The 20,454-nt window shown below is 38.8% G+C and overlaps 1 protein-coding gene across 3 annotated transcripts in view; it reads right to left on the bottom strand.

Moving 5' to 3' along the window:
- The window catches only part of LOC112607965 (transmembrane protein 56), an 82,275-nt gene that overhangs the window by 7,846 nt on the left and 53,975 nt on the right, over positions 1 to 20,454 (bottom strand). For all 3 annotated transcript variants that reach the window (XM_025359419.1, XM_025359409.1, XM_025359430.1), the window contains one exon: positions 16,058 to 16,131. In XM_025359419.1, coding sequence (XP_025215204.1) covers positions 16,058 to 16,131 — 74 coding nt within the window. The remainder of the gene's footprint in view (positions 1 to 16,057; positions 16,132 to 20,454) is intronic.

Below are 20,454 nucleotides of genomic sequence, written 5' to 3'. Positions count from 1 at the left end.
TACACCAGCTTTATTCATAACTGCCAACAACTACAAGCCATCAAGATGGACAAACATTGTAGTATATCCATACAGTGGAATACTACTTAGCAATACAAATAAACTATCAATTCATATAACAGCAAGAATGAATCTAAAGTGCTAAGTAAATGAAACCATTCTGAAAATCCTGTATACTGTATAATTCCATTTGTAGACATTCTAGAAAAAGCAGAAGTATCAAGACAGAAAACAGAGCAGTGGTTTCCAGTGTTTCGGAAAGAGTAGAAGGGGATTGAGTAGGTAAAATAAGGGATATTTTAGGGTGGTGAAACTGTTATGCATAACACTATAGTGTTGGATACATGACATTATGCACTTACCAAAACCCACAGAAGTGCACTAAAAGTGAACTTGATGTATGCAAAATTTTAAACAATCAGGAGGTTGGGGGATGCCAGGATGCAATGCAAACAGTGACAAATGAATCTTAACTGTTACAAATGTATGATATAACATCCCTGAAAGGACTAAGGTAGAAAGAAGTGCTGACCTAAGTGACTTCAAAGATGAATGGAGACAATAAGACAAAGGCAAAAGAAACTGTGTACAGGCAATGTACTCTAGCTCATGGCAAAAATGGCTGACAATTCTGAAACCATTATACATGTATATCAGGACTGAACAAATAAATAGATTTGTTTGATGAAAAATAGTGGGAACCAGGTTTCTCATTGTTGGAGTGAAAAGTTTCAGACAAGCAAGAAGAGGCTAGATTTTTGGCATGAGATACTGGATTAGATTTGGAAACAGTGAGCTATTTTAGCGTGATATAGCTATAAATGCATACATACAGAAATAATTATAGATACACGTATACACACAGGTCAGCATATTTCCAGGTTCTGTCAGCTAGGAGCCCATAGAAACCATGATGCCTCAGTAACAGTAAGCACACATGGCATCCACATGTTGGCTTCTAATACCACTCTCCATGAGAGAAACTAGGGCTCCTTGAGAAATACCTGATTTGAGGGCTGGGAACACAGAATACACAATATACAATATGAACCTGTTAGAGTATCATTTAGGGCCAGAGAGCAAGAAAGTGCTCAAAAAACAAAATGATGTATCTTTATGTCAAAGGAACACAGAAACCAACCAAATGAGCTCTCCAAGTCCAAAACTCACAATATGAGCAACAAAATAAATAATGTTGTACTGGATTATAACCTAAAGTATAAATATCCAGAAATCAATATTGATATAAATGAATAGGGGAGAAGAAACAAATCTGTTCTGAATAACTGCAAATAATTTATGTAGAAAACACACCTTCAATGAGGTAAAGCATAAACCCCTACTCTTCAAGTGTGGGCTGTGTATAGTGTAATGTATTGAACTGTTTCCCACTAAATTCTTATGTTGAAGCCCTAAAGCCCCAAAGTGACTGTATTTTGAGATAGGTCCTTTAAGAAGGCAATTAAGGTTAAATAAAGTCACAAGGGTCAAGCCCCAATCCAATAGGACCAGTGCCCTTAAAAGAAGAGAGAGACCAAAGTTCTCCCTCTCTCCCTCCATGCACACACAGTGAAGAGGCCATGTGAGGACACAGAGAGAAGTTGCCTTCTGCAAGAAAAGGAGAGGCGCCTCACCAGGAACCAACCCTGCAGGCACCTTGATCCTGGACTTCCAGCTTCCAACACTGTGCAAAAACACATTTCTGTTAAGTCACCCAGACTGTGGCATTTTTTATGGCAGCCCCAGCAAAGTAATACACAGAGTGACTTCCTTCCAAAGTGTACAGTATAGAAGGGGTAGGGGAAGGGCAGGTGTAAGGAATAACTTTAAAATGGAGAAACCGGACAAACACTACCTCAGGTGAACAAGCTTGACATCAACAATGATTAAATCATGTTCACAGCATGCAGTCCTAATATATGTGATGAGAATGGCACTGTCCCTCGGTGGTCTTCCTCCCCAAACCCCACAGCCCCAGTGTAATCACAAGAAAAACATCAGACAAACCCAAATTGAGGGACAGTCTCCATGCTTTCACTTCCTTTCCTACCTAATCCAAACTCCAAGTTAACTTCAGAACACACATCAGCACACCTGATCAGTACTCCTCAAAACCATCAAGGTCACCAAAGACAGGGGACATCTGAGAAATGATCACAGTCAACAGTAGCCTAAGCAGACATGAAACTAAATGTAGTGTGGCATTCTGGAAGGGATCCTGGGACAAAAAGGGGCACTGGGCAAAAACGAAAGAAATCCACACAAAGTATGGACTTCAGTTAACAATAAGATATTCACGTTGGTTTGCTAACTGTAACAACTGCACCCTACTGATCTATGATGCTAACAATAGGGAAAGCGGGGTGTGGGGTACATGGGGACCCTCTGTATCAGCCTTCTGATTTTTCTGTAAATATAAAACTATTCTAAAGATAAAAAGTTTTTTAAAAAGTTCAGCAAACGTTCGCTCTATTCCACTTTTGCTTTCTTAAAAAAACTGCCTTGCCTAATTTTACATCATTTTAGAAATCAAATTGCAAAAGCAGTAAAACATCCATGGATCTTAATATTCAATTTAACTGAATTAGTCATGATTAAGCTAAAATTGTTCAACATAAGAAACTAAAAATTGATAGTTAAAAAGCCTGAAAATATTTTGAGTGATTAAAATATCAAATAATTTATATAGGATAAGAGATGTATTATGTTTTATAAGTTTATGTAGGATAAAAGAGCTAAATTATCCAAGACAATTAAGAGGGACTATTTAGATAGCAATGGCTAAATTAATGAAATAATATTGCAAACAGGAAAACCACCACTAAAGCAATGACATCCACATTATAATCCAGGTCTCTGATCCTCCAGCCTTCTCTTCTCTAAAGACCTCCCTTCTCCTTCAGCCATTCATTTCTTTGACTACATGGCAGCCTTGGAATTACTCAAGAAATATTATACCTCAACGAACCCATTCCTCTCTAATCATAAGCCTTCCATATGTCTCTTTACCCAATCTCACCTAAACTACTTCTTTGACCTTCAAATCCTCAAATCCCTCTCTATCAGCCTCCATACTTTCACTTCCTTTCCTACCTAATCCAAACTCCAAGTTAACTTCAGAACACACATCAGCACCCTCCGTTCTCTTGCCACTTAATCTATCTCACCCACTCTGCTGATCTCCAGTGTTTCATCAAGCCAGCTTTCCTTAGGCAATACAGAATGATGTGAAGAGTACGTAGGGTGCTCTGCAGTCAGGCTGCCTGGGTTGAAAGCCTGGTTCTGCCATGGAGTAACTGTGTGGTCTTAGCTCTCTCTGCTATTGACCTCTATGTTTGTTTTCTCTCTATAAATGAAGATAAATGATAGTACCTCCTTTGTACTATGAAGCTGCCATGACACAGAGTAAGAACTCCTCCATACTGTAAATTCAATAAATATAATTACCCACCAATCTTGACATATTAAGATAAATGGCACAAATATAATTTTAAAAGATTTGAACTTCAGCAGAATTCTCAAATTGGCTCGACAATCCTTTCATTTAACTCCATAGTTCCCATATAGTTGCTTCCAAACATGTCCTGCCATTCAAGTCAATTCCCTTCCTCATTCACTTTTGTCTCTCAATCCCATCAGAGTATCTGGTTCCTTCTATTACTGAGATATAGTTAATTATTGAGCAATGCCAGGGTTAGGGGTGCTGACTTCCCACGCAGTTGAAAATTCCTTGACTTTTGACTTGCTCACATTTATCTACTAGTAGCTGATTGTTGACCAGAAGCCTTACCAATAACATAAAAGTCAATTAACATTATTTTATGTTATTTGCATCATATACTATATTCTTACAATACAGTAAGCTAGAGAAAAACATTATTTTCTATAGAAAAGAAAATCATAAAGAAAAGAAAATATATGTACTATTAAGTGAAAGTGGATCTTTGTAAAGGTCTTCACTCTTGTCGTCTTCACGTTAACTAGCCTTGAGTAAGAGGAGGAGTTGGTCCTGCTGTCACAGGGGTGGCAGGGTGGAAGAGGTGAAGAAGTTGGAGGAAAGGCAGGCACACTTAGTGCAAATTTTATTGAAAAAACTCCATGTGTCAGTGGACTCATACAGTTCAAACCCATGTTGTTCGGGAGTCAACTGCATTAGAGTCCATCAACCATGAATTCCTTCCACTCTGACCCCAAGATCTCAAAAATTCTTCTCAGGCCCCTTTACCTTTCAACTCACAGAAGAGTCCTCACCTTCTAGGATTTACTCAATGAACTACCCTGCTTTCCCTTGCTCTATCAAGTTCCCCTTCTATAAATTGATTCTTTCTTCTTTTACCAACATGCTCAATTCCTCCTAATCCAAAAACCTCCCCTCCACCGCTTCTCTTCTCTGCCAATTTTTTGAAAGGGAAGTCAGACATATTCACGGGCATTCTTACTCCACTCCCAAACCCAATATGATATGACTGCAACTCTACAAAAGAAAGTGGTCACCCATAGCTTCCCCATAACCATAGTGTTAGCTTCTGCCAGTTTTTCCATCTAACCAGTGCCTGGTCTTTAAACCAGTTTCTTTCAAAGGAAAGACCCTAAATATCAATTCAAGGTGAAATAATATTTACATAACTGTCCTCCTTACCTTCCTCTTCCATGGCAGAAAGATCACTTATTTTGTTGGAATCCACCTCTTCTTACCTAATTAGAACATTCTTTCATTCTAGCAAATAAAGACTAACAGTTTGTGAAAGTCAGTACTGAATCTGAGAAGAAAAAGGGGAAGGGAGGAAAACACGCATGTGGGAAGGAAGGAAAGAAGGAGAACAACACTTTCTTTTACCCACCATTTACTGTTATTACTAAAACAGGCATAAAAGACAGCAAAATGTATGTATTTATTAATACAATCCTCCCTTGACTCCAGAGAGGAAATCCTAACTTTGGTCATTTAGCAATTATTCCTCCTCCTACCCTTCTAAAGGAACTTGAACCTTCCCATTAAGTTTACTGGAAGTTAACTGTGTGGAGGTATTGCACTCCCTAAAAATTGTGTAAAAACTAGAAAAAGTGTAAAAACTAGGAATTATTTGCTCTAATTCACATTTGGAAAGAGGATGGAGGGCTATCTGCAGGTACAGAAAAAAAAGTGAGGAAAGAGGACAGGGACAAATAATTGATCCTTGATGGCACTGGTTTGTTGAGTTTTAAAGGACTTGAGAGTCAGAAGTTTGAGAGAGCCTTGGGAAAGCTGTGGGGTCGAGATATTGTGAGTCCAAGAGGAATGAAGAGAATTTTAAGAAGTGCTGTTGTGAGTAACAAACTGGATCTTTGTTGACATCCTTGGAAAAACTCCAATAAGGATTTGGATGCTGTACTGTTTCCGGAACTCTGCGAAGGGACTGGGCTGTGAGCTGACTCTACTTACATCTTAGTTGCAAATGTAATTTCTTCAGGCATGTAAACATTTGTATTTAATATTTAATAAATATTAACCCTGGAAGGTTAGGAATTTAAGAACTGAATTTTAGACAAGTTTCCCTCCAGCTCCATATTATGTTGGTTCCCCTACTACTCCTAAATTATTCCTTCATTATGTCTACTCTTCTTTCTCTGATTTTCCAATCTTGTTTTTTTGTTTTGTTTTTGTTTTCTGTTATTGTTTTTTGGTCGATTTTTGAAACGGAGTCTCGCTCTGTCACCAGCTGGAGTGCAGTGGTGCGATCTTGGCTCACTGCAACCTCCGCCTCCCAGGTTCAAGCAATTCTCCTGTCTCAGTCTCCTGAGTAGCTGGGACTACAGGTGCCCGCCACCACACCCAGCTAATTTTTTTTTTTTTTTTTTTTGTACTTTTAGTAGAGACGGGGTTTCACCATGTTGGCCAGGATGGTCTCGATCTCCTGATCTCATGATCCACTTGCCTCGGCCTCCCAAAGTGCTGGGATTACAGGCGTGAGCCACCATGCCTGGCAATCTTAAACATTTAACGCTAATCTTCTAAATACCATCTTTTCTCACAGGTTAAAATATCACCTTATTCTGATCATCCCAACGTTCCTCTCTCGAGCTCTCACTAAATTTCCACTCAGAGACTGTGTTTGTCCTCTTATCCAATATCTTCGAACTAAATTCGTCACCTTCCCTCCAAGTCTTCCTAATTCTCTATCACTTTTGATGGGCACATTTCTCTGGGTCCAATATAGGATTTGTCTTAAGCTTGTCTGTATTCTCTAATTTATCCATTCATTGCCAATTTCATTTTATTTCTTCAAAATCTCTATTTTGTCATCTCTCTAGTCCCACAGCTTAATATGGACTCTTATTTACTTTCTGAACTAATGAAATTATACTGTTCATTCACACAACTAAGAACTGGATAACCTAACCCAAACTTTTGTCTCCAGTGTTACAATCTATCCTACAAATATCAAAAGTTATAACCACTCAGTGCTCTTTCCAGAATGTCTTTCTCCACTATGATCTCACTGTCCACTGGGTCAAGTTCAATCAGCTCTCCCAGATACTCAATATCCTCTACGTCTATCCACCCTCCTCCTAACACATACTCTTTGATCCTACCACTTTCTCTTTCCCATAGCATGTTTATTTCACTTTTCAAAATCCTATGTTCATTCTTTCCTTCTTGAATGAAGGCCCTTCCCTCTCTATCCACTTCTTTTAAAAAAAAAGTCCTAAAACATTTAAGCGTGTATGCCACGTTCTCTGTGAAGCCTTACATGACAAATATCAATCAATGATAGGTCCTCTAATGTGGTTTATGTACCCCTGAGTCCTTTTTGGGAGGTCTTCTGGATAAAATTATTTTAATAATAGTATTAAAACATTATTTGCCTTTTTCATTGTGTTGACTTCTATACTGATAGTACAAAGCGCTAGTAAATAAAATTGCTGGCATCTTAGCACAAATAAAGAAACGGTATTAATGGCCACTGTATCCTTTCCCACCACACGCTTGCTTGCAGTTAAAAACAAAACCAGAGGCCAGGCGCGGTGGTTCAAGCCTGTAATCCTAGCACTTTGGGAGGCCAAGACGGGCAGATCATGAGGTCAGGAGATCGAGACCATCCTGGCTAACCCGGTGAAACCCCGTCTCTACTAAAAAATACAAAAAACTAGCCGGGCGAGGTGGCAGGCGTCTGTAGTCCCAGCTACTCGGGAGGCTGAGGCAGGAGAATGGCGTGAACCTGGGAGGCGGAGCTTGCAGTGAGCTGAGACCCGGCCACTGCACTCCAGCCTGGGCAACAGAGCGAGACTCCATCTCAAAAAACAACAACAACAACAAAAAAAAAAACACCAGAAAAAAGAAAAGTTTCAGTTAGAAATGCCCTTAATGAAGCAGTAAGAATTATTTATTATTTTTATTAAATGACCTCTGAGTATGTGTCTTTTTAATATTCCATATAATAAAATGGGAAGTACACATAAGGCATTTCCGCTGCAAAGTAAAGTGGTTGTCTTGAGGAAAAACCCTCAAGTGATGGTTTGAAATGTAAACTAAACTACCAGGTTCTTCCACAGAATGCCATTTTTACTTGGAAAAAAAAATAAAAAATAAAAAATAAACTATGATTGCTTGAGCCATCTGGCAGGCACTCTCTCAAAAATAAAAAAATAATGGGCTTGTCACATAAAGAAAAGCAACTGACAGTTTTGATGCCAACAACAAAATTTGAACTTTCAAAGGAAAATCAGAATATTAGAAAATTTGTATCTGCAACTGTGAGCTTGACAGCCTCTCAATACTTAAAGACTTTTCTAATGAGATCTGTGGTGATATTTTAAATGTCATCTAATAAATGTTCAACACTTAGAAGACCTACATAACTCAATGAGCCAATATTTTCCCAATGACCAAGACATGATGAATCAAAATTATGCATATGTAAAAGATTGAAGACCTGCCAGGTGCGGTGGCTCACACCTGTAATCCCAGCACTTTGGGAGGCTGAGGCGGGTGGATCATGAAGTCAGGAGTTGAAGACCAGCCTGGCCAACACATTGAAACCCCGTCACTACTAAAAATACAAAAAATTAGCCAGGCATGGTGGCGGGTGCCTGTAATCCCAGATACTCAGGAGGCTGAGGCAGGAGAATTGCTTGAACCTGGGAGGCAGAGGTTGCAGTGAGCCAAGATTGCGCCATTGCACTCCAGCCTAGGCGACAATGTGAGACTCCATCTCAAAAAAAAAAGAAAGAAAGGAAAAAAAAAGGTTAAAGCTGAAGAAAGCCCAATGAATTTGATTATAGCAGAGTATGAAAAGTTCATTGATATGGTTTCAGATTTCACATTTACTTACCCTTTAAGAAACTACCTCTTGGTATATTTTGATGACATATTAAGGAATATCCACAATTATTAGTATTTGAAAAGACCACTAAAATACTTTTTTTCTATTGCATAATTAACTCTGAGAGTCCAGATATTTTTCATATGCTTTAAACACTACATATCACAACAGACTGAAAACAGAAGCCAATCTGAGAATCCAGCTGAATTCTATCATTCCAGATAGGAAGAGATTTGCAAAAATGTAAAACAATGACACTGTTCCTACTAAAATGGTTTTTTGTTTTTGTTGTTTTGGCAATGCAGTTATTTTTCACACACACACACAAATATTGTGTTAACATGGAATATTATTGTTAATATTCAACGAGTTAATAATTTTGGGGTTTTTTTTTTTTTTTTTTTTGAGACAGAGTCTCACTCTATCACCCAGGCTGGAGTGCAGGAGCATGACCTCGGTTCACTGCAACCTCTACCTTCTGGGTTCAAGTGATTCTCCTGCCTCAGCATCCCGAGTAGTTGGGACTACAGGCATGCATCACCACACCCAGCTAATTTTTGTGTTTTTAGTAGAAAAAAGAAAAAATTATATTTTATATTTTTAGGTATTATTTTCTCAAACACAGACATGAAGCTAGACGCTATATGTGAAGCTCCTTGAAGTCACAGAATGGGACATTTAGGTACTGAAGAGGTATTTAATAAATATTGAATGAACATATTAAGAAGCATAGGTGCAAAGCTTTTACAAGGTATTCAGTTTCAATACCAATTCATGAAATATGTCCTCAAAAACAGTTAAGAGCATTTAGGCAAGAAAGAAGTTAGCACCATTAAATTACTTTATACAAAAGAAACCTGCGTGTGGGCGTAACTCAGCAGCAGAAATTTCACTGAAGCCCAGGTGTCTAAACTACTTCAGTACTTTTCCACTGTATACCCCAGCACATGCATGCCATGTGCCTTCTTATATACAAAGCTCTAAAATGGAGAGAAAATAAAAATACCACAAACTAAAAAAGAAAGCAACTAAACTATGGAAACTCTCACAGTGATTAAGAAGCTGTGCTCAATATTGTTATAATCTCCTTACTGCCCAATGATACCATTTCTTATTCATATTCTAACCCCAGTTCTCCTTTTCTTAACTTAGGAAGGATTCAAAGCTTTTAGAAAAAGGTACGGTATAACTTTTTACTATAAAATTATAAAATTAAACTATCTCTAATTTTATAATTTCTCTAAAAGAGTTTTAAACAAAAACAAATGGAGGTGCCTATTAGCGTCAAAGGTAGCTTTATCTTGCTTCAAAATCTCATAATCAGAATCATATTCAAGAGACAGAATTAGCTAAAGCTTAACTCATCACCTCTTGGGAGTCATTCATTCAAAAAGCAATCAAATGGCTACTACATGCCAGATAATGTGTGGACACTGGACCATGCAAAGTTTAACAAAATTTGGCCTTTGATCGAATGAAACGTAAAGATAAATAGGAAACATAAAAAAGAGAGAACTTTGTAATAAAATACATTAAGTATAGTAATATAAACATATGTTGCTATTATGAAAGGATATGTAAGAGGCACCCAACTCAGCCTGGAATGAGATGGGGTTTAGTGATGGAAATGATCCCTGGGTTGAGTCCTAAATAACAAGTAAGAAGACAGGAGGCATTGCCAGCAGATGCACAAGTTGGTGTGAGACAAGAGTCTGATGGGCCATGTGGCAGAAGGAGATAAGACAGCTCTTCTTGCAGAGCTTTCTGTGTCACACTGAAGAGCTCATATTTTATCCTGTAAGCAGAGCCACTGAGAGGTTTTAACCAAGGAAGCTGCATATTTTTTTCTTCTTAAGCTATGTTGTAGGCTCCTACAAAGTCATATATTATCTTTACTGTGGAAGATAATAATATAGAGGAGAGATGAAAGGGGAACAGGATGGGAGACAGGAGATGGTCTATGACAAGGGCTGGAAAATTATTTCCATAAAGAGCCAGATAGTGAACATTAAAGCAGTAGCTGCTGGAGGCCATCTGTTCTCTGTCAGAACTACGCAATTCTGCCATGGTAGAGTTAAAGCAATCATGGCAGAAAAGTGAACATGGCTGTGCTCCAGTATAACTTTGTTTACAAAAACAGGCAGAGGGTCTGGCCCATAAGCCGTGCATGGTTTGCCAACCTGGCCTAGAGCTCCACTGCCCAAAGGAACTTTCCACAATAATTAAAATGTTCTACTAAAGGTATGTTGCTCACACATACCTATAGATTCCGTGTATGGCCACATGGAGCCATAAAGCACTAGAAATGCCAAAAGTTAGACTAAGGAATTGAATTTTTATTTCCTTTAAATGATTTAAATGTAAATATTCATATGTGGCTTGTGGTTACGCTACCAAACAGTACGGAGTTAGAAGCTGGTAAGGTAGGCAGCAAGAGATGGTGAACTCACTGAAGGTAGAGACAGAAAAGAGGTGGTAAAGGTGAGAAATATTTAGGAGGTGATACGGCAGGACCTAATGCTGGACCAAATACAGTGAGGGAGAAGCAGTTAAAAACACTTCACCCATGCTGAGCAGCAGTAACCAAGTGGACAGCTGGGCCATGCACTGAATATAGAGGGAAATATGTTGTGCTACTTTAGACATGTTGATTCAATGTGCCACCTAAGAAAACACTTGACTATAATACAGAGAAGTCGGTAATATTAAATATGTTCTTTTCATAGATAAAATGACTGTAATACAGGGATATTAAGTAATTTGTCCAAAGTCATTGCAACTTGAGTTTATCTGATTCCAAAACTAAAGCATAGCCCCTTATACCAAGATGAGTAAACAGTTAAGAGCTGACACCTTGGGAGGAAAGAACTCACCCGGAGATAAGCAGGAGGAATATCAGTGAGACTCTGTCTCAAAAAAAAAAGAAAGAAAAGGGCTGGGCACGGTGGCTCATGCCTATAATCCCAGCACTTCGGGAGGCTGAGGTGGGTGGATCACCTGAGGTCAGGAGTTCAAGACCAGGCTGGCCAACATGGTGAAACCCCGTCTCTACTAAAAATACAAAAATTAGCCGGGTGTGGTGGCAGCGGATGCCTGTAATCCCAGCTACTCAGGAGGCTGAGGCCGGAGAACCATTTGAACCTGGGAGGTTGGGGTTGCAGTGAGCCGAGATCGTGCCACTGTACTCCGGCCGGAGTGACAAAGTGAAACTCCATCTCAAAACTAAATAAATAATAAAATAAAAATTAAACAGAGGCCGGGCACAGTGGCTCACGCCTGTAATCCTAGCACTTTGGGAGGCCGAGGTGGGCAGATTGCCTGAGCTCAGGAGTTCGAGACCAGCCTGGGCACCACCATGAAACTCCATCTCCATTAAAATACAAAAAGTTAGACAGGTGTGGTGGCATGAGCCTGAAGTCCCAGCTACTCGGAAGGCTGAGGCAGGAGAATTGCTTGAATCCGGGAGGTGTAGGTTACAGTGAGCCAAGATCACACCACTGCACTCCCGCCTGGATGACACAGCAAGACTCTATCTCCAAAAAACAACCAAAAAAAAAAAAAAGAAGAAGAAGAAAAGAAAAAAGACAGCTGATCCAGGCTAATCAACTAGTAAACACTAATGCCAGACCTCTTGATAAAGAGACTAATAAAATTTGTAGCAAGAGAGGCTTCATCTATGGGATGCTTTTAGCAGAACATACTTAGTCTAGGATTGCTTATGGTAAGTGACCCAGGAATTAATGGATTTATGACATCTGACCCCCTTGAGAATGTCACATAAGCTATGTAACTTAAGATAGGTGTTTTATCACCAAGAGAGCTCCTTCTATGTAAATGATATGAACTGCACACATCACTTAGAGACCTCACAGGTTCCCACGTGGTCTGGTGGTTAAACAAAAATCTTACTAAAAAATAAAATTATTTTTTAAAAGAGACCTCACAGGTAATCTTGTTCCAGAGTATACCCTATGCACACAGACCTAGGGAGCCCGGTCAATCATCCTGAACATCTTCCTGCTTTGCTTGTGCCTCCGATGGCCAGTATCTTCAAAATTATTCATAAGGCTTCATTCAGAGTAAGTGCTCTAACTGATGTGTCTCTGATGTGGAATACTCCCAACTTGCTGTGTTATCCCTGTACTAAATAACAAAAGACAACATATAATCATAGAAGCCTTTCCTGGGTTTTAGATTTTGACTGAGTCTTGAAGGATAAATTTCTCAAAGATGGGGAGAAAATGGAGGATATGAATAAAGGAAAAAATATGAGAAAAACTCAAAGGAACATAAGACAGTAAGGATACAAAACTGATTCTAATAAATAATTTTAAAAAAGAGGCTGAAGACATATGGCGCACATCACAGAGAACTTCAGAAGTCAGAGAGAGATGTATAAACAGGATGCAGCTTTCAGTGAAAAAATAAGGTAGTGAAAGTGGAATGTAAGAAAGATGATTCTGGTAATACTGTGAGGAAAGGACTGAGAGAGGTTGTATCTGGAATTAGGGAAGTCAATTAGAAGCTACTGTAGAAATTAAACCCTTGCATGTATGGCCAAATAACTTGACAAGGGTACCAAGACTACACAATGGGAAAAGACAGTCTCTTCAACAAATGTGCTGAAAAAACTATATATCCACATTCTAAGAATGAAGTTGAACCCCTATACCATATACAAAAATTAATTCAAAATGAATTAAAGACCTACACATAAGACCAAACTATGAAACTCCTAGAAGGAAATATAGGGGAAGGCCTCAGGATATTAGACTTGGCAATGATTTTTTGGATATGATACAAAAAGCACAGGCAACGAAAACAAGAACAGACAAATGGGACTTCATCAACTTTAAAATCTTCTGCACATCAAAGGAAACAATCAGCAGAGTGAAAAAGCAACCTATGGAATAGATGAAAATATTTCCAAATCATATATTTGATAAAGTATTAATATTCAGAATATAGAAGGAACTACTACAACAAAATAAATAACCCAATTTAAAAATGGGCAAAGGGCTGGGCTCAGTGGCTCATGCCTGTAATCCCAGTACTTTGGGAGGCTGAGGTGGGAGGACTACTTGAGGTCAAGAGTTCGAGACCAGCCTGGCCAACATGGCAAAACCCCATCTCCACTAAAAATACAAAATTAGCTGGGCATGGTGTTGTATGCCTGTAATTCTAGCTACTCGGGAGACTGAGGCACACGAATCACTGGAACCCAGGAGGTGGAGGTTGCAGTGAGCCAAGATCACACCACTGCACTCCAGACTGGGTGACGGAGAAAAACTGCATCAAAAAAAGAAAAAAAAAAAGGAAAAATGGGCAATTAACTTCAACAGGCAATTCTTTAAATATATACAAATGGCCAACAAACGCATGAATCAAAGTAAAATGTGAATCAAAACCACACGACCAGCCAGGCACGGTGGCTCACACCTGTAATCCAAAATTTTGGGAGGCCAAAGTGGGAGGATCGCGTGAGCCCAGGAGTTGGAGACCAGCCTGGGCAACATGGTGAAACTCCATCTCTACAACAAATACAAAAATTAGCCAGGTGTGGTGGCACATGCCTAAAGCCCCAGCTACTTAGAAAACTGAGGTGGGAGGATCCTTTGAGCCTGAGAGGTCAAGGCTGCAGTGAGCCAAGATCATGCCACTGCACTCCAGCCTGGGAACCAGAGTGAGACTCTGTATAAAAAAAAAAAAAAAAAGAAAAGAAGAGAAAAAGAAAAACACATGAGATATCACCTCCACCCATTAGAATGGCTACTATCAGAAGAACAGAAAACAGCAAGTGTTGATGAAGACGTGAAGAAATCAGAACCCTTGTGCACTGTAAGTGGGAATGTAAAAAGATGTATGCATTATGGAAAACTGTATGAAGATTCATCAGAAAATTAAAAGGACCATGATATGATCCAGCAATCCCACTTCTAGAAATAGATCCAAAAGAATTTGAAACAGGGTCTCAAAAATATATTTGTATGCCCATGCCCATTCCAGCATTATTCACAATAGCCAAGGGGTGCGAGTAATCTCAATGTCCATGGACGGATGAATGCATAAGGAAAATGTGTTACCCATACAACAGGAATATTATGCAGCCTTTAAGAAGAAGAAAATCCTGTTACATGCTACAACATGATGCACTTTAAGGACATTATAGTAAGCAAAATAAGCGAGGCACAAAAGGATAAACACTGTATGATTCCATTCATATGAAATATGTAGTCAAAATCATAGAAACAGAAAGTAGAAAGGTGGTTGTCTAGTGCCTGCAGGAGAGGGAATTAGTGTTTAATGGGCATAGTTTCAATTTTGCAAAATGAAAAAGTTCTAAAGGTCTGTTGCACAATAATGTGAATATACTTAACACAACTGAACTGTATTCTTAAAAATGGTTGAGATGGGCCGGGCGCAGTGGCTCATACCTGTAATCCCAGCACTTCAGGAGGCTGAAGTGGGTGGATCACTTGAGGTCAGGAGTTTGAGACCAGCCTGGCCAACATGGCGAAATCTCGTTTCTACTAAAAATACAAAAATTAGCCGGGCATGGTGGTGGGCACCTGTAATCTCAGCTACTTGGGAGGCTGAGGCAGGAGAATCCCCTGAACCTAGGAGGTGGAGGTTGCAGTGAGCTGAGATGGCGCCACTGCACTCCTGGCAACAAAGTGAGACTCCATCTCAAAAATAATAATTCACTAGTGATGATTATCAATATCACGAATTGTTAGTTTAGTTATTTACATTGTATGTATTTAAAATAAAAGTAGTCTTTTAAAAAAAATTTTTTTACAGACAGGGTGGATCTCAGCTCACTGGACTCACTGTGTAAACTCTTGGACTCATGCAATCCTTCCACCTTAGCCTACCAAACAGCTAGAACTACAGGCAAGCACCATCACGTCCAGCTAATTTTTTCTTTTTTTTTCTTTTTGTAGGGATGGAATCTCACAATGTCACCCAGGCTGGTCTCAAACTCCCGGCCTCAAGCAATCCTCCTCTGCCTCAACCTCCCAAAGTGCTGGGATTTATAGACGTGAGTCCCTGAGCCCAGGCAAAAGTAGCCTTTTAAATTTAAAAAAATAAAAAAGATTATGTATTTCAATGAGTCACTAGGATAATGTCAATATAAGAATTTGGGGACAGGCAGAAGTTAGTGTCAGGAATATGAGCTAAACCCAAAATGAGTCAGAGTGATATTTGTCGTTTTCCATAAACAGCCCCACTGAATTCTAAGATTCAGTGAATATCATTCAGCTTGCAGTGTACAACATGGAGGGTGAAAGAATGAGCTGTCCTTGAAGTGCATCATGTTGTAGCATATGACAGGATTTTCTTCTTTTTAAAGGCTGCATAATATTCCTGTTGTATGGGTAACACATTTTCCTTATGCATTCATCCGTCCATGGACATTGAGATTACTCGCACCCCTTGGCTATTGTGAATAAGGCTGGAATGGACATGGGCATACAAATATATTTTTGAGACCCTGTTTCATCATAAAGCACCATCGTACTGCAAAGAGCAGGGTTTAAAAGCTAGCACCACCCCTTGCTAGCTAGGGAAGCTTGGGTAAGTTACTCTAACCTTTCCACGGCTCAGTTTCCTCATTTGTATGATGGTGATAACAATTCATATCACAGATCCATATCTTTTATATAGTAACTTTAGGATCACAGGAAAAGGTTTTCCCCAAACTAAAAATAAACAGCATGACTTTAAAATAATAAATGATATCAGTAACATACCGCTGATTCACAAAAGGGCTGGAAAGCTCTGCAAGCAGGCGATAATTCCCAATGTATACCAGCACTCCATTTTTCTGAATGATAAACATAAAACACAACGTCAAGGATAACATTCTTAACAAAATTCTCAAATACTGTAGAAATATCCAAATAGCTTCTCAGCATAATGTAACAATCAATACCAAAACAGATCAAGAAGTTTTCTACCTTTTACTGTTAAACTGATTTTCTTGGTGAGAATATAGAAAGATCCTTGGAATTCTACAGTATTTTTAAAAAACAGTAAATTATACACTTATGGTCACTTATGTATATAGTGTCCCCTTAATGAAAATAGGCTTCAAGCAGTTGTCTCACGTTAAACAAGTGAACTCTGTAAATAACCATTAGTAATGGCATTTTCAAATTACTGTAGGAAAGAATGATCACAAAGTACTGTGAATTTCAGAAGGTGAGGAGTTTTATAATGATTTAACACCCGATAGGAACTCACTTTATATCCACTACTAAGTGGAAGCACCTTAAAAATCTCAAAAAAGCACTTATCCTAAATAACAATACATAAGCCTGTCAGTAGAGGTATATTTGCACAGTATGACAACATATGCCACCGTGTTTGTTCTGAAAAAAATATTTGTGAATCAGAAGATCCTAGAGCTAAATTTAGGATCTTTGAGACCTTTTTAAATTTAAACATAATACATTCCACCAATTAAATAATATGAAAAGTTTAGCAGAGTTAGTAAACATTGGAAAGAGAACCAAAAGTATACATTCTAAAAACTTTTAGAATATACTTTAAAAATTGCTACTAAGTAAATGGAGTCACTCCAGCACTTCCAATTCAATAAGAATTATGATTACATGCCAAAGAAAATAGTCCTCCCCACCCCAATACATTAGATATACACAAAAGTTTGGAAACTATTTTTCTACTGGCTACACCATGCTGCCTTCCAAATGAGAACAATATGAAGCATTAAAAAAAAATAGGTGGACTTTTTATTTGATAATTTTTAGTATTTATTCATGAAAATTATTTTAGGGATTCAAAATTCTAAGCTAGATTATAAGAACTATCTTTAACAAGGTTAATCTAAAACTTTTTATAATCACAAATTCATTATCCTTAGCAATACTGGAATGTGTGATGAGGCAGAAGGAAGGAGGGATGGCCAAACACACAGACACAGCAGGCAAGAGGAGCACTGAATACATAGGGGGTGACCAACTTTTCAGAGAGTCAACCAGGGCACAGCCATACCAGTCCAGAGGCATAACAACATATGAGAAAGAATTATGCAGAGGTTTTATTACTTTAACACACAAATATGAAGAATAGGTATTTATTTGAAATTATTATTCTATACTAGTTTTCTGTTATAATAAATGCTTTTATTTAAACAAGATGGAAGAAGTGCAGATTAATTTACATGTGCTTGCCTGTCTTATCCCAGACTTGAGAGACACGGTCTCCTTAGGTGCTTGCACATCTCCTCCATCAAGCCTGTATTAGTTTGCTAGTGCTGTCATAACAAAGTACCAAAAACTGGGTGGCTTAAGCAACAGAAATGTATTGTCTCACAGTTACGGAGGCTAGAAGTCCAAGATCAAGGGGTTAACAGGATCATGTGCTCTCTGCAGGCACTAGGGAAGAATCTGTTCTAGGACTCTCTGCCAGCTTCCTGCAGTTCCTTGGCTTGTGGCAGCCTAACTCCAGTCTCCACGTGGCATTATCCCTGTGTGCATGTCTGTGCCCAAATTTCCCCTTTTCATAAGGATACCAGTTATAGCAGATTAGGGGCCCACCATATTTTAATACAAACTCAACTAACTACATCTACGATGACCCTGTTTCCAACTGAGGTTACATTCTAAGGTATTGGGAGTTAGGACTTCAACCTATGAATTTTGGAGGGGACACAATTCAACCCATAACAATGCCCGATCCCAAATTCTTTCCTGCCTATTGTGCAATATGTTCTGTATTATCTCCCTAATTAAATTTTATGTGTCTTTCCCTCTGTCTATAACGTATCATTATATACTAATATATGTAAAATACCACAGATTTCCATATACAATAATAACTTTCCTTCTCAGTGACATCTGGGACAGTCTGGTGTTGATATCATAACTGTTCTCATTTTCATTATCTGAACTCTCAGAAAATAGTCACAGTATTCACAGTGTGGTAGGCTAAACTAACACTATGTCAATACAAATCACAACAGTTACTCCAATGGGCAAAGTCAATGATAGACTGTTACTGCTCACAATTACAACACACTTAAGTTGCATCAGCAGATGATCCATTACTGTGAACTGCAAATCATAGTTGCCATGATTTTGTTGTATCACAGGAAGGGGTTTCCCAGGCTGCAGGATTTTCAGTAGTAAAATGGTAGGACTAGGACAGCTCTGAATAGGCCACTCTTATCTTTGTTTTATTATAAATGCATTTAGGCTGGGCATGGTGGCTCACACAGGTAATCCCGGCACATTGGGAGGCCGAGGCAAGAAGATCACTTGAGCCTAGAGGTTCGAGACCAGCCTGGGCAAACACAGCAAAACCCCATCTCTATACAAAAATTAAAAATAACAAATAATTCATTTTAATGTATATTCAAAATCACATTTGCAACTTAAAAAAAAAAAAAGCAAAGGGATGAGAAAAGCACAAATGTCTGAGCCCTCTAATTTATTCAGCATAAAGAAGCACTTTAAAGATAATAAGGAACAGGCCGGGCGCGGTGGCTCAAGCCTGTAATCCCAGCACTTTGGGAGGCCGAGACGGGCGGATCACGAGGTCAGGAGATCAAGACCATCCTGGCTAACAGGGTGAAACCCCGTCTCTACTAAAAAAATACAAAAAACTAGCCGGGCGAGGTGGCGGGCGCCTGTAGTCCCAGCTACTCGGGAGGCTGAGGCAGGAGAATGGCGTAAACCCAGGAGGCGGAGCTTGCAGTGAGCTGAGATCTGGCCACTGCACTCCAGCCTGGGCAACAGAGCGAGACTCCGCCACAAAAAAAAAAAAAAAAAAAAAAAGATAATAAGGAACAAATTGCCATTTGCATTTCAAACTCCTTAGGTATTTTGTGTGCTTTTTTAATGAAAAAATTTGGTGCCTTTTCAAAGTTTAGGTGAGTTTTCTCAAAAGAATTGCTTGGAATATTTAAGAAGAAGTTAAAATAACAAGTAAAGTAAAACAAGACAAATTAAATGTTCTGGTTTTTTTGCTACCTCTGTAGTTAAATTCTATAGTGAATTAGGGCAAGGAGAACTTTGAAAATAGTACACAACTAAAATATCACTCAAGGGGACAAAAAAATGAAAGGAAAAAGTTATTTTAATGAGATTCTTACTTCAGCCAGACACAAACATCTTAGAAAGATTTGTATTATGGCTGGGTGTGGTGGCTCACGCCTGTAATCCCAGGAGGAGGACGAAGCAGGCGGATTACGAGGTCAGGAGATCAAGACCATCCTGGCTAACACGGTGAAACCCCATCTCTACTAAAAATACAAAAAATTAGCTGGGCGTGGTGGCGGGCGCCTGTAGTCCCAGCTACTCAGGAGGCTGAGGCAGGAGATGGGGTGAACCCGGGAGGCAGAGCTTGCAGTGAGCCGAGATCGTGCCACTGCACTCCAGTCTGGGTGACAGAGTGAGACTCTGTCTCAAAAAAAAAAAAAAAAGAAAGAAAGATTTGTATTATTATAATCCCTCACTAAGATAAATTCATGTATATAATAAACATGAAGCATTAAAAAAATTATAGGTGAACTTTTTACTCCTTAAGGATAATTTCTCTCATTCATAACACTGACTCTGACTTTCTCCCCTCAAAGGTGATTTTTCTTCTGATCTATTTTTCCTAACAATTCTCTTTAGTTGTTCTAAGTCTATGGCATTCTACATAACTACATTCAATATTTAGAGAACATGACAGACCAGACTGCTGCAAAACGTTATTAGTTAATGTGTTCCTAAGGTCAGCCAAAATTCTTGCTAAATTTCTTACTATATCCTTCAAATAAATAGTTTTTCCAAAGATGAGATCAAATATCAAAATTTATTTTTATACAACTTATAAAGTATTTTAAAGCAGACTCCCCAAAGTCATGTAAAATATCAAAATACTATAGCAGCAACAGCCTGAGCCTTAATTCAACTTTAAAAACCATTTTAGACTGGGCGCAATGGTGCACACCTGTAGTCTGACTCAGCTACTTAGCTAAGGCAGGAAGATCACCTGAATCCAGAAGTTTGAGGTTGTGGCTGTAAACTGTGATCACACTACTGCACACCAGCCTGGGTGACACGGCGAGACAGTTTCTTAAAACAAAATTTTAAAAGATTCTAAAAATTTCTCTCTAGTTAATATTAACTTTAAAAAT

Source organism: Theropithecus gelada, chromosome 1 (genome assembly GCF_003255815.1).
Source record: "Theropithecus gelada isolate Dixy chromosome 1, Tgel_1.0, whole genome shotgun sequence".
Lineage (NCBI taxonomy): Eukaryota > Metazoa > Chordata > Mammalia > Primates > Cercopithecidae > Theropithecus > Theropithecus gelada.
Note: the sequence above shows the minus strand (reverse complement) of the source record. Positions and strands in the feature narration are given on the sequence as shown.